Source organism: Delphinapterus leucas, chromosome 17 (assembly GCF_059928025.1).
Source record: "Delphinapterus leucas isolate spDelLeu-1000000601 "Yukka" chromosome 17, BTC_Dleu_Yukka2, whole genome shotgun sequence".
NCBI classification, from domain to species: domain Eukaryota; kingdom Metazoa; phylum Chordata; class Mammalia; order Artiodactyla; family Monodontidae; genus Delphinapterus; species Delphinapterus leucas.
In genome coordinates, this window is record NC_143145.1 from 69,045,498 (window position 1) to 69,059,976 (window position 14,479).

Sequence of the window (14,479 nt, forward strand, 5' to 3'; positions counted from 1 at the left end):
CTATTTCATTTATTTTCATTCTGATCTTTATTATTTCAGGAAGAACTGAAATAATATTTTTAATCCTCATGAAACCAGGACTTGATAAACTGTGAAATTCTCAGCCTACCAAAATGGTGAAGGACAGTAAAATGAAGAGATTCACTCACAGGAAAACATGTTCTAGAGGAACACATGCAGGGTGTGGTTGTATTACCTTTTGTCAATACTTCAGAAAGCTGGAGGTAACAAATTATCACAAACTTAGTGACTTAAACAACACATATGTATTATCTTAGAGTTTTATAGTCAGAAGTCAGACAAGTCTCACTGGGCTCAAATCAAGGTGTAGGTGGGGCTGAATTCCTTTCTGATGGCTCTGGGAGAGAATCGGTTTCTTTGCGTTTTCCATCATCCAGAAGCTTCCTTGTCCCATGGCCTCCTTCCTCCATCTTCACAGCCAGAAACATTGCATCTTTCTGTGCCTTTCTTCCACGGTAACATCTTCCTCTGACTCTTTGAAGGACCCTTGTGCTTACATTCAGCCCATCTGGATAATCCAGGATGATCTCCTTATTTTAAGGTAAACCGAGTAACAACTTGAATTCCTCTTTGCCTTGTAACATAACATATTCACAGCTTCTGGGGATTAGGACACGGACATCTTGGGGAGGGGCCATTATTCTGCCTGTCATGGAGGTAGGACAGTGTCATCAATCTTGGTTTACACATAAAGACATTGGAGCTCAGTGAGATGACAGCATTTGTAAAGGGACCAGAATTTAAACCTGGATCTCATGGCTCTAAATCCTGTGGGTTTTCCCCCCCTTGATAGTTTTGCTGTTAAGTGTTATCATTAGTTATTATTATTATTATATTGCAAATTAATATTGATATTGTAAATTCATTACTATTCATATATTAGTAGTAGTATTATATTTTAAAATCACAGTTACAGAATCTGGTAACTAAGTAGAAATATAAAGGCCGTGCAAGGCCAGTGAATGAAACATGATCACTGAGACACTCTTATTAATGATCAAGTAGCCATTGCATTCTTTCTGTTTCACTTAACGTGTATCATGAGTCTATTTCTATCATAAAAACAAACGCAAAAACCCATATTATATATTTGTTGCCCATCCTGACAATTGTTTATATGCGTTTTCCTCTTGCGAGATTGCCGTGCATTATCATGAACCGTATACTTCCAGGCTGGTGTTATTTGTCAAATTTTCACTCTGTCGTCTTCTACACCATATGCTACAGACTAGTGGTTCTAAGCCTGCTTTTGTGGCACCCCGTTGTGTCAGAGGGCTTTATGAAATTCTCAGAGCAAATTTAATTTACTTTTATGTTCAAAGTAAGCAGGTGCAGTGCCACGCTTTTAGAAGTGGAAGTTGTTGTAAAAGCGAACAGTGGTAGGTGGATGGGATGCCAGAAAAGTTGGCAGACAGTCTGTTAACGAAGAATCTATTACATTGAATATTGTTGCCAGGAAGGGGAAAGGAGGGGTAGCTGGCGTTTACTGAGAGCCTTTGTCCTGGGGCACCGCTTACGTGCTTCCACACAGAGGCAAAAGCGGGGCTGGAGGCAAAAATCATTTCTGAATTACTTACTGCTCTTAAGTAATGAAAAATTGAATTTCTGGGGGATGTTGAAAAGTGGTGCTGGTTCAGAGCTCGCCAGGAGATCTGGATCGTTTACTTTAGACTCTTGCCAGAGGGAAGGACCCCCCCCTCAATAGAATGTGCCACCAAACCAAGCCCGGGCTGGAGGAGGCAGGAAACGGAGGAGACAAGGTCCAGGGTTACTGGCTTGCTTCTCTGATGGGTCATAAGCACAGAGGCTTGACACTGGGCATGGATAGGAAGTCTTAAAGAAGCTAGTGTCTATACTGGGGCTCCTGCTTGGTCATTTACTATTTATTTTCCCTTCACTTAACCTCGAGGAGCCTCAGTCTTCTGATGAGAAAACCTGCTCAGAACACCTCTTGACAAAGCTTTGGTGAAGATCGGTAACATACTACGTGAAAGCACTTTGTAAACGAGCAGGCTACACACGTACGAGGAGCCATGCTGCTCCACGCGTTAATCTGCGCCCACCCCCACCTCCTGGACCACACTTCCCGCACCGCCCCCATGCCTGAGGGAAATCCGAGGGTCAGGGCTACCATCTCCCTCTCTCCTCTCTCAAATCTCACTTCGCATTAAGGGCAGTGATCAGGCACAGAAAGGGAAAACACAGCCAAATTTAAGCAACTCATCGGTAATATGCTGCAATATTGAAACTTAAAAGAGTGAAACTTTGTCATCTGTATTGCAATAGAGGCAGCCTGCCACATTTAGACATGAGCCTTGAATACGTTTCTTAACCTCTCTGGGCCACAGTTTCCTCATCTGTGAAATGGGGAAATAATAGGGTCTATCTCAGAGTGGAGTTATGAGAATTAAATGAATTAACACATGAAAAACACTTAGCATCATGCCTGGAAACTTAGAGGGGCATCACTGTTAGCTTTTATTTTTATTATCTTAGAACTTCTTCTTCAGATTTTGTATCAGAAACTATAGTCATACACTTGCCCTCTACTTCCTAACCAAGTTTCCCACCGCCCCCCCCCGAGCTACACATTAAGTGCATTGCCTTTGAACTTTTGTAATAATACCTGCAGTACAAATTAGGAGCTCAGATAAATGTTTTGCGCTAAAGAAACACAACCTGAAAATGTTATAGTTTGACTGATATAATGCTACGTGGATGTAGCAGTAAACGCATTCCTCACTTAGTGAATAAGCCTATAAATGCGTCAGAAGAACAGAAATGAAAACAATACATGAGAAAATGAAAAGCCTATCGCTGTTTGTGTTTCTGATAATTAGGTCTAAGAGAAACAGAGAAGGATCCTAACGTACATGCATTCACTTGTCCTTTTTGATTCCGTCCGTGGATTTTGGAAGTTCAAAAGCTACAGTCACATTTAGAAAGAATGACATGTTCTCTTTGGAAAACAAACATGTTAGCACAGTGAGGAAGAGCCACTCGGCTGGGAGTCTGTAGTTTACACTAGATGTGGGTAGCGTTCAGACTCCAGAGATTAGGTGCTCAGACACACGGGGCAAAAGCGGTGCCTGCAACGCTTAGGATCAAGTGGCTACACTTGTCTTTATATTCCCATGCTGTAGAAAAATGACTCCTCATTCAGAAAATCTAAAGAGGAATTAAGGCTGCCATCTTGTGGCAGGAAGGAGCTTAGCAAGATGAGCATGCGGGCTTGAAGCCTCTATTTTGCTGCTGGTACCCGCACGCCCTTGTGGTCTTGTTGATGATGGGGCATCGCAGAAGTCAACCTGAGCTGGTATCTCCCCTTCCTGGGATGGTCCAGTTTCTGAAAGGAGAGCTAAGAAGGATGGTTGAGCCATCTCAGCTGCAAGGCTCAGTATAGGAACAGAAGACCTCAGGGAAGTAGGACCCGTGAACCTTGGTGGCAATTTCATTCATCCATTCATTCATTCCTTCATCGACCCATTCATTCCTCGCACACATATTTACTGAGCATGTAAATGTGTGAGGGCTCCCGTGATGAACAAGGCAAAACCCTGCCTTTCTTGAATTGACAGCAGGGTGGAATCAAGAGGTTATCTCCAGGTGCTACACAGAGCAACAGATGCCCCTCCCCACCAGACTTAGAGACAAACAAAATAAGAGACCAGAGGTGGGAGGGAAGGATTTCTGGCTGTTTTCTTTTCTTCCACCCAGAGTGTCAGAGGTGGGAGTGGGGAGAAGGGCGAGGAGAGATGCTTTAGGACCTTTCTCCTCTGAGTTTGGTGTGGAGAGAGTGCTATGCTGGCCGGCACCTGGTGGTCACACCCTGGGCTCTATGGTTGATGGTGAAACTTCCAGGCTGTGGTTATCAGAACACCTGGGAACATTGACCCTTTCCTCCTTTTGTTTTTTCCCTTTCTCATTTCCTCTCTCTGGTTGTCTTTTTTTTTTTTTTTTTTTTCTCCTTTTACCCCCTTTTCTCTCTTACCTTCCTTCCTTCCTTCATTCTCTCTCTCCTTTTCCTTTATTCTTTCTATCTTTCCCTTTTCTTCTCTGTGTCTCTTCTTTCCATTAAAAAAAAAATCCTCGGGCTTCCCTGGTGGCGCAGTGGTTGAGAGTCCACCTGCCGATGCAGGGGACACGGGTTCGTGCCCCGGTCCGGGAAGATCCCACATGCCGCGGAGCGGCTGGGCCCGTGAGCCATGGCCGCTGAGCCTGCGCGTCCGGAGCCTGTGCTCCGCAACGGGAGACGCCACAACAGTGAGAGGCCCGCGTAGCTAAAAAAAAAAAAAAAAAAAAAAAAAATCCTCTCCCTTTCTCTAGTACCTTACTTTTTTCCTTGGTTCCCCCGACCCTGCCCATCTTTTTATTATTCCCTCTGGGCTGTGCTTCCTGGCCCCTCTCCTGCCTTTCCACGCGGTGTCATCACTGCAGACAAGCGTGCTTATGAAAAGCCTGCTGTTCCCTTCCCTACCTAGCTACACTGCACAAAGCTTTATGGAATTCGTTTCTGGGGACTCTGACTTCACCTCCTTGCACTCCTTGATGGTGTCCCATAGATTTAGGGATGGAAGGCTTTAGACGGGTTTGAAACCAAGTTTGGGAAATGTCGCTCTGGGTACTTCAGGCTTCACGTGTTCAAGGTCATTCTCCTTTTCCAGTCCCTGCCTTTATAACTACCTCTGCGTTCAACAAGCAGCGAACAAGACAAGCGGCCTCCCCACAGTGGTCCACAGACACAGAGGATGCTGGGTAACTTGCTGTTTTTTTTACTTATGTTTTTCCGGTTGGTCGGTCAAGTCAGCCCACAAGGGTAACTTGCTACATGGGTTTTCTTCTGTTATTTGTTCATTGACAAATGTGACTCTTTATCACAGAACTGGGAAGTACTTGTCCCTCCCCTGTTTTACGTTTAAAAAAGATTTGTTTCTGGGGTCTGATCCCTAAGAAGAAACATGCTGTATAAAAATGAGGTGATACTATTTTATCAGTCCCACTAAGACTGCTCATCTTATAGTCCTTAGGGGACTGTGGACTCCAGCACCGCCTCCGTCTGGTGAATTTGAACGTGGCCTCCACCTGAGCTCTGAGGACTTTATCAAGACCTAATGGCTCAGGCTGGGAGGAACCTCTGACCTCATTAGAAATCCACCCTTCTGCGGTCAGAATAGAGACGCCAGATGCACTGCATGTTCTAATCCCCACACTACCTCTCACTGCTCCTTAGTTTTTCCTTCTTGTAAACTGAGAATATTAATTCCTACCCCGTAGGTTGCTATGAGAATTTAATGAGAAAATATCATTGAAAAGATGTCAGAGTTAAGCTGTCTGAAATTGACTGAAGCTACATCAAGAGAATTTCCTCCCTTAATACCTTAAGGTATCTAATAAATAATACTTACCGTCATTAAAGATCTTCTTTGAAGCAGATTCTCCAGACACTTTCCATCTAACTTTTTACAGCTCATAGTTGTATGGATGTAAAAAAAACTAGCCCATTTTAGCATAGTTAGGACCTAAAATGCCACATTGTTTTGTTTCCCTGAAGAATTGCAAAATTGTGTTGCTTTTAAGTACAAGACTCTAAAATATTCATCCATGTCTGGATGCGCCCCCAGAGCCTTCAGAGTCTAGTCACATAATAGAGTGTTTCCTGCAGCTCAGTGTAAGGTGACACTAGTCTGTTACAGGAAAACATGTCTCAGCTTCCCATGTCCTTTTATCTGTGATGCCCAGTGTAACTTTGATGCTTGACTTCAAGTCAAAACTCATCTGCCAGGTGGGGAGAACAGGGAAGGCCCCAGGAATGTTTGTGGGGCAGAAAAACACAAGTGCTGGCCTGGAAATCCGGGACTAGCCGTCCTGGGGCTCACATGTTCTCAGGCTCAAGCAAGGTCTTGTTCACTTTCTGTAATTCATTAAAATCTCAGCAAAGTTATCAAGGGCAATTTTCCTGCTGAAATGTGCTTTTAGACACAATTTTGTGGTCAGACTAGACAGAATATGAAACAAGTTTCTGCAAATTCGTGTTGACCAGATAATTCAACCATGGACTGAAAAACAGCAAAAACGTTCAGTTGTCAGTCAGACATCATAGCTCAGCGAATGAGAAACTTGACAAGGCATTCTGTGACCTGAGACCATGCAACGCCCTACCTTCTCCAGGCTGTCCCGTGTCCTCGGGGAGTTCCAGGCTTCCTAAGCCTTTCTCCAGCGTTAGGCCATTTCTAATTAACAGCAAGTGAAATTGCTCCTTTTTTTTTTTTTGCCCTAGATACTGTATGGAGTTCAAGACAGAGTCATTGACTCACCACTGCGCCACGGAAAACCGGCCCCTGACCCGATGGATGCAGTATCTCCGAGAGGGCTACACGGTGTGTGTGGATTGTCAGCCTCCAGCTATGAACTCTGCGAGCCTTCGATGTTCTGGAGACGGCCTGGACTCTGACGGGTAAGGGAGGGAAACTGGTTGGAGGATTTTTCTTGGTACTCATTTGGGGAGATCTGTCCTCTCCATGTCTTGAACAGCGGACCAGGATGTAGCAGATCAAGGCATGATTTGGGGAATCAAAACAGTGAGGAGAACATTCCATCTGGCAATTCCAGAGTCCAGGACCCAGTTCATACTCTGGGACTTAGAGGCTCTGTATCAGAGATGTGTGAGTGAATTTGGACATTGGGGTTCAGGCCAAGCTCACAAGTGACTACCGAAGACCTGCACAGTAGCAGCCGTAGACACTATGTAAACCGATAAGCGTGTCTTTGCTCTAATAATACTGTATTAATGGACACTAAAATTTCAATTTTATATAATTTTCATGTATCATGAAATATCCTTTTGATTTTCTTTCAACTCTTTAAAAACATAAAAATCATTCTTTTCTATTACTATTTTTTTCATTGAGGTATAGTTGATTTACAATATTATATTAGTTTCAGGTATACGACACAGTGATTCAAAATTTTTACAGATTGTACTCCATTTATAGTTATTATAAAATATTGACTATATTCCCTGTGCTGAACAATATATCCCTGTGATTTATTTTACACACAGTAGTTTGTACCCCTTAATTCCCTCCCCCTAGTTGCCCTTCCCCCTCCCTCTCCCCACCTGGTAACCACCAGTTTGTTCTCTGTATCTGTGAGGCTGTTTCTTTTTTGTTATATTCACTAGTTTGTTTTATTTTCTTAGGTTCCACATATAAGTGATAACATACAGTATTTGTCTTCCTCTGTCTGACTTATCTCAATAAGCCTAATACCCTCCAGGCCCACCCATGTTATTGTAAATGGCAGAATTTCATTCTATGTCTGAGTAGTAGTATATATACCACATATCCATTTCAACCATTGATAAACACTTAGGTTGCTTCCACGTCTTGGCTATTGTACATAATGCTGCTATGAGCATTGGGGTGCGTGTATCTTTTCGAATTAGTGTTTTCGTTTTGTTTGGATATATACGCAGGAGTGGAATTGCTGGATCATAAGTAAACATCATTCTTAACTCATAGACTACACAAGGGGGTGGGCTGGATTTGGCCCATGGGTCACAGTCTGCTGAACCCTGCCCAGGTGATTCCTACCCACCGCAAAATTTCAGAATCATGACTGAGATAGTAGCCGTGTGCCCAGCTCTGCAGGGTCAGAAACTCTTTTCATGTTCGGAGTCCCCATTTCCCAGTGTGGGGGGCAGGGGGTTCTCCTCGCACAACAGGAAGCAATTCGTGGGACACCAGCTGGGCATCCAACAGTTTAGCTCAGTTCTGACACTATCTACCCAGAGATGGCATCAGATTCCACAAGGTGAGGGGCTCAGTCCTACAAGACCGTTCCGTTCCGCAGCCCCCTTCAAATCCCATTCTCAAGCTCAGGCTGTTACCTGTGCTTCTGACCAACTGGCTATAAATCGGAGATTCCCATGACCTTCTCCTCAGGTTTGATTAATTTGCTAGAGCGCCTCACAGAACTCAGAGATACATTTACTTACTAGATGACCAGTTTATTGTAAAAGGATATAACTCAGGAACAGCCAGATGGGAGAGATGCACAGGGTGTGGGAAGGGGTGTCATTCTCCCCACATCTCCATGTGTTCACCGGCCTAGAAGCCCTCTGAACCCTGTCCTTTTGGCTTTTACGGAGCCCTCATTATGTAGGCATCATTGATTAAATCATTGGCTATTGATTGATTCAACCTCCGGCCCCTCTCCCCTCCCTGGAGGTTGGGGAGGGGAGGTGGGACTGAAAGTTCTCCTGGCAACCAACTCTCAACTTCAGGTGCTTCCAAAAATCACCTCATTCACATAAACAAGACATTTGCATCACTCTCAACATTTAGGAAATTCCAACGGCTTTGGGAGCTGTCAGCCAGGAACGGTGAACAAAGACCAAATATACATGAAAAATATATTTTGGTCATTTGAATGACCAAATATATATTTCTTGTAAATCATCGTATCACAGAAATCTACAGAAATCTATAGATTGTCCAAAAGAATTGACCCTTGAAAACATTTTACCACCCTAAAAATCCATGCCAGTCCTGTACTTATCTACTAGTTAAATACGATAACACTATTCATAACCAAAAGAAGGGTAGAATTTGTGATGGGCATGGGTTATGATTTTAAATATGTCAGACAGAACTGGGAAAAATACAGATTTGAAAGAAAAATACGGACCTTCCCAGTTAATCATTATTCCCATAGTATATTTTAATATTTAATAACTTGAATTTATGTTTATTAGTCTCCTGTGCCCAACAGCCTCTGTACTGAGTACACGTAGGAACAGGAAAGTGAGTAAGGAATTCACATGAAATAGAAACTTAATATTTAGACTTAATATTTTCCTGACTACCTCATCCATATTTTAACTTTAAATGAATATTATAATTTAATTTGTACCTGTAAAGCACCTTCAACCCAGGCTGAAATTCCAGTGACTTTAAAAATAATAATTTCAATAATATGGCTTTTTTCTTTTCACTGCTCCCATTTTTCATTATGGAATCAAAGAGCTGGAAAGGATTTCAAGAGATCGTTTAGTTCAGACCCCTCTAATTTATTTTTATTTATTTATTTATTTTGCGGTACGCGGGCCTCTCACTGCCGTGGCCTCTCCTGTTGCGGAGCACAGGCTCCGGACGCGCAGGCTCAGCGGCCATGGCCCACGGGCCCAGCCGCTCCGCCGCATGTGGGATCCTCCCGGACCGGGGCACGAACCCGTGTCCCCTGCATCGGCAGGCAGACTCTCAACCACTGCTCCACCAGGGAAGCCCTATTTTTTTTTTTAAGAGGGTATTAAATCGTTTATTGATTACACATGATAATGCATGTGTAACACTAGCTTCATTCCCATCTCTAACTTTATCTGGTACCATAATTCAACTTAGATATATTTCATAGGATGCGCCAACAATCATATTAATAACCAAAAATCTCCATGGCTTTGCTTGGGTGACCCTCTTCACGGTGAACTCCAGGTCACAACACAATAACTGTCAGTTCAACTACACCAAGGTTTCGGAAGACAATAGCTTCTCCACCAAAGCAGGTTGTAAATAAATTTTAACGGAACCTGGCATCACCCTGAAGGAATTCTAACTTCGCACTGTTGGGGTAGTTTACCAAAATGGCTTCAGAGGAGATTCACTTTACACAGCACATTTAAAAAAAAGACACATTTATTCAAGCGTCATGATTAGACATTTAGCAATCAACAGCATGGGTGCAAAAAAGAAAAAAAAAAACTACATTAAAACTCTTTGTTGGGATGTTTTACACTTTCCACAGAACAGAAACTAAAATAACCTGTTATACAATTAGTCATAAATACGGTCCTCGAGGTTTTTTGCCCATACACATGAGTATTGTCAAAACATGTCTTCTTTGTAGCAGCTAGGCCCTGCCACCACTGTGCTTGGCTGAGTTCACAAATCTGTTGTAGCCTGGAGCTTCCCTGTCACTTCTCTGGCTCTCCTCTCCTGCAAAGCTCTGTTTCCTGGCAGTAATCAAAACCTCCTGCGACTGCCATAGCTCCTGCTGCTGCTGGAACCGCCATAGCCACCTTGGTTTCATGGTTCGGCAAAGTATTGGCCTCCACCACCATAGGAGAGAACTTGTGCCTCCAAAGTTTCCTCCTTTCATGGGTCTAAAATTTGAAGACTGATTGTTGTAACTGCCAAAATCATTGTAGCTTCCACCACCTCCAAAATGGCTTCCACCGTTACCAAACCCATTATAGCCATTTCCACTGCCACCATATCCCCCACCACCGCGGCTGCCACCAAAGGCACCTGGGCCACTGACGTTTCCTCCACGACCAAAGCTGTCATCGCCACCAAAACCCCCTCCAAGACCACCACCAAAGTTTCCAGAACAACTTCTACTTCTTTGGCTGGATGAGGTGCTAGCCATCTCTCGCTTAGATAGGGTTTTCCTTTCTTCACAGTTGTGGCCATTCACAGTGTGGTATTTCTGAATGACAATCTTGTCTACGGAGTCATGGTCATCAAAGGTTACGAAAGCAAAGCCTCTCTTTTTGCCACTGCCTCTGTCAGTTGTGATTTCAATCACTTCAATTTTCCCACACTGTTCAAAATAATCTCTTAGGTGACGTTCTTCAGTGTCTTCCTTAACGCCACCAACAAAAATCTTTTTCACAGTGAAGTGGGCACCAGGTCTTTGAGAATCTTCTCTTGAGACGGCCCTCTTTGGTTCCACCACTCTGCCAGCCACCTCGTGTGGCTTTGCATTCATGGCCGCATCCACCTGCTCCACAGTGGCATACGTGACAACCCCGAAGCCTCTGGAACGCCTGGTGTTTGGATCCCTCACTACCACACAATCTGTGAGGGCTCCCCGCTGCTCACAATGGCACAGTGTCTGTCTGAGGACAGACACTCATAGGTTATTTCAAAGCTCAAGCCTCCGATGAAGAGCTTCCGCAGCTGTTCGGGCTCTTTGGGTGACTCTGATATAGACATGACAGCAGTGGAGGGGGCAGATGTCGACGATGCTTACTCGGCGGCGCCCACAGGCAGAAAGGCCAGACCCCTCTAATTTAAATGTACACAAAACAGAAAGCCATTTTCCCTTACGTAGCGCTTCATATACTCAGAGCAAGTGAGAGACACGAATGCAGTAACCTCAAACTACAATCTCAACAGGGGGTGTTCTCAAATAGGGACTACTTGGTAACTTGTTGTGACAGAGCCTGAAGAAGGGAAACTCAGTTTTGTGATCAATTTTTTTAAATTTCAATTTGTAATACACTTCAAAACTCAAGGTGTGATCATTTTCTAAAAAAACCCAAAAAACAACAAACCTCAATTTATAATTCTGTAAATTAGAATTTTCTTTGGTATGCTTTAGCATAACACATTTTCAAAATATCATTTCAGAAATCAGACCCTCCACTGGCAAGCAATTGGCAATCCTCGATGTCAAGGAACTTGGAAAAAAGTTCGGCGAGTAGAACAATGTTCCTGTCCAGCTGTTCACAGTTTTATTTTTATATAGATTGTGATATAAGTATTTCAAAATGTGCTTGTAAACATGCTAAATACTAGCAAGTCATGTTCAGCGCTTCATAATTCTTTAAAAACCCTTTGGCCAAAGTTCCTGAATATATGTCGTTGCCACACTCTGAAGTAGAGAAGGGAAATTTGGGGGCCAGTTCTCAAGAAACACAGTGCCTTTATTTTCATTTTTACTAAGTTGAGGACCCACCCTAAAGTCTCCTGTGGTTTTCTGTCCTCGACCTGTCACCTGGAGTCTCCTCATTCAATAGGTGGCCCATTGGACACAGTGTTCATCTGTTTGCACTAAACTTACTACATTTTAATGGTCCATTTATTGGTAAGTTGTCATTTAAGGGTATCCACGATTTGAATCTTGCATTCTTTCTTTCTATTCTGTAATCTCTTAAAAACTTCTTTCTTTAAAAAATGTCTACAGATATATACACTCACACATACATTTCCCATGTATTATACCATAAATTCTGAAATAATAAGTTCAAGCAAATTGTCACAAATAATTTTCCACAGGACAAGTTGTCTGAGATTTAGTAAGCATTTTGTTATGCGAAACCAACAGTTCTGCTAAAACTACTTTCTTTTTCTTTTTTTGGTTTTTTTTTTTTGGCCGCGCTGCTCGGCATGCGGGATCTTGGTTCCCCGACCAGGGATAGAACCCGTGTCCCCTGCAGTGGAAGCACAGAGTCCTAACCACTGGACCGCCAGGGAATTCCCTAAAAATACCTTTTTTTTGAAATAGAAGAAATTTCCTTCGGTTAATTGAAAAGCATCAATCAAACGTTCGTTCTAGGTCAGCACAAGTTCCTTTAAATGTTATAATTTCCATGAAGTGAAATTTTGGCACCAATGAATGAACAATTGCTTTAATTGTGGACATTCTACCATCATTAATATCCAAAATTATCTCCAAGGCTTAAAGCCTGAAGTTGACTAAAATAATTTTGGAGTCCAACTTCAAGTTTAATTGAAGTAAACTTACTACCTTTTTTTTTTTCCCCTACAGCACGTATTTTCTTTTGTTTGGAGTAGAAGGCAGAGGTATAGATTACGGAAGGCAAAGATTTATTACGAATGCTATGATCCCCGCCCCCCCTATGCCCCTCCCCGCCATGCACACACAGAAAAGTATTAGTCTCCTTATTTTATGATTGGAAAATCAGTGGACCAGCGTCAAAGTGCCTTGTTGCAGGATCTGGGCTGCAGTCAGAGCCAGAACTCAGCTTCGATGGAAAGCCTGTCGTTGCCAAAGACTGTGCTGTAAAAGCGAAGCCCTTTTCATTTCTGAAACAAATTTTAAATTCAGGATATTTTCTTCGGAGAATTGAATCTCGAGATTTAAACTACAGGCAAACTTCGGAGGTATTTGGGTTCGGTTCCAGACCACCAAAATAAAACAAGTAACAAGAAAGTTTTGGTTTCCCAGTGCATATGAAAGTTATGTTTACACTATACTGAAGTCTGTTAAGTGCGCAATAGCATTATTTCTTAAAAAACCATGTATATACCTTAATTGAAAAATACTTTATTGCCAAAAAAAGCTAACCATCATCTGAGCCTTTAGCGAGTAGTAACATCAAAGATCACAGATCACCTTAACAAACAGAATAATAATGAAAAAGTTTGAAATATTGTGAGAATTACCAAAACGTGACACAGACATACAAAGTGAGCAAATGCCATTGGAAAAATGGCACTGTAGACTTACTCAATGTGGGGTTGCCACGAACCTTCAATTTGCTAAAAAAAAATGCAATATCTGAGCACAATTAAACAAGGTATGCCTGTATATGAAATTCCTTTGGTTTCATTTGTATAAAATATTATTTACTAACAAATGATTTACTAAAATACGTATTTCTTGGTACTTATCACGTAATGACATAATGACAAAAGCAAGTTTAACAGGGATGGAAAAGCCCCCAATATTTAATGCTGAGAGTAGCAATATTTCTGACTATATGCCCATTTAACTGTCAGAATTGTTTTTGTGGTAAACTAAATTCTTCAGAGATTAATAATTAGAATTTGAGTCTCATCAGGGTTGGGTACTTCAACTATAAGTTCATTACTAACATTTTAAGACCGTTTGTAAGATCTGTAAAGCAAAACTTTTGAAGGCATACTTGGGTAATTTTCAATGTTACTTAAAATTTTATACCAGTAAATAAACTTTCTGTGCACATTTTTAAAAGCTCTTTCTTTATTTGATTAGAAAATACCTAAATCTTCTGGACTGGTCAGAGAATAAACAAAAATTTCACCAAAACCAAAACAAAACACTTCAGAATTGAGAGGCATAGTTACGATGATTAACAGCAATAAAGCGATGATGTATTTATGGTTCCAACATGTGTTATAATAGTTAGCATATTTGAGTTGTATAAAATCAATTTTTCAAATTACATATTTAGCTTTCAGTACATGGCCATTAATTACTTTCATATTAAAGCATATTTTTATTTCTATTCTTGAGAAGAATTTCATGGGCTAGAAGACATAGTATTAAATAATGGTCTTGAAAAGCTTGTTATTAGCTCTAGCAAAGGAAACAGTACAGAACTGAAACATGTAGTCCAAGTGATTAATGAAGAAACCAAAAGTTCTATTTTCAGAGATAAAGATCAAAGAATTTAAGACTGCTTTGATATTCCTTTTTAACAAGTATCTTAGAGTTGGGATCCTTTCCACGGACACTCTACAATGATTTACGGGCCCTAACATTACTTAATAGGCTGCTTTTCAAAAGCGCACGAGAAAAGTAATTTGAACAAAAATAAATATAACCACTCAGGAAAGAAGGGGAAAGGAATTAGAGATGTTGATCACTTAGAAAAGTGGAAAAAGAAAAAAAGAAGAGGAGGGAAAAGAAAAGAGTAGAAAAAGGAACAAGGTGAACTACAATCTCACTG

General features: G+C 41.8%; 1 protein-coding gene and 1 pseudogene across 1 annotated transcript in view; one reads left to right on the top strand and one right to left on the bottom strand.

The window, feature by feature from the left end:
• Window positions 1-13,862, top strand: part of SBSPON (somatomedin B and thrombospondin type 1 domain containing) — a 29,713-nt gene extending 15,851 nt beyond the window's left edge. The window contains exons 3-5 of the mRNA XM_022595374.2: window positions 4,686-4,776; window positions 6,299-6,475; window positions 11,433-13,862. Of these exons, the coding sequence (XP_022451082.1) occupies window positions 4,686-4,776; window positions 6,299-6,475; window positions 11,433-11,550 (386 nt within the window). The 3' untranslated portion in view covers window positions 11,551-13,862. The remainder of the gene's footprint in view (window positions 1-4,685; window positions 4,777-6,298; window positions 6,476-11,432) is intronic.
• Window positions 10,041-11,015, bottom strand: LOC149747049 (heterogeneous nuclear ribonucleoprotein A1-like; annotated as a pseudogene).
• Window positions 13,863-14,479: the final 617 nt, after the last annotated feature.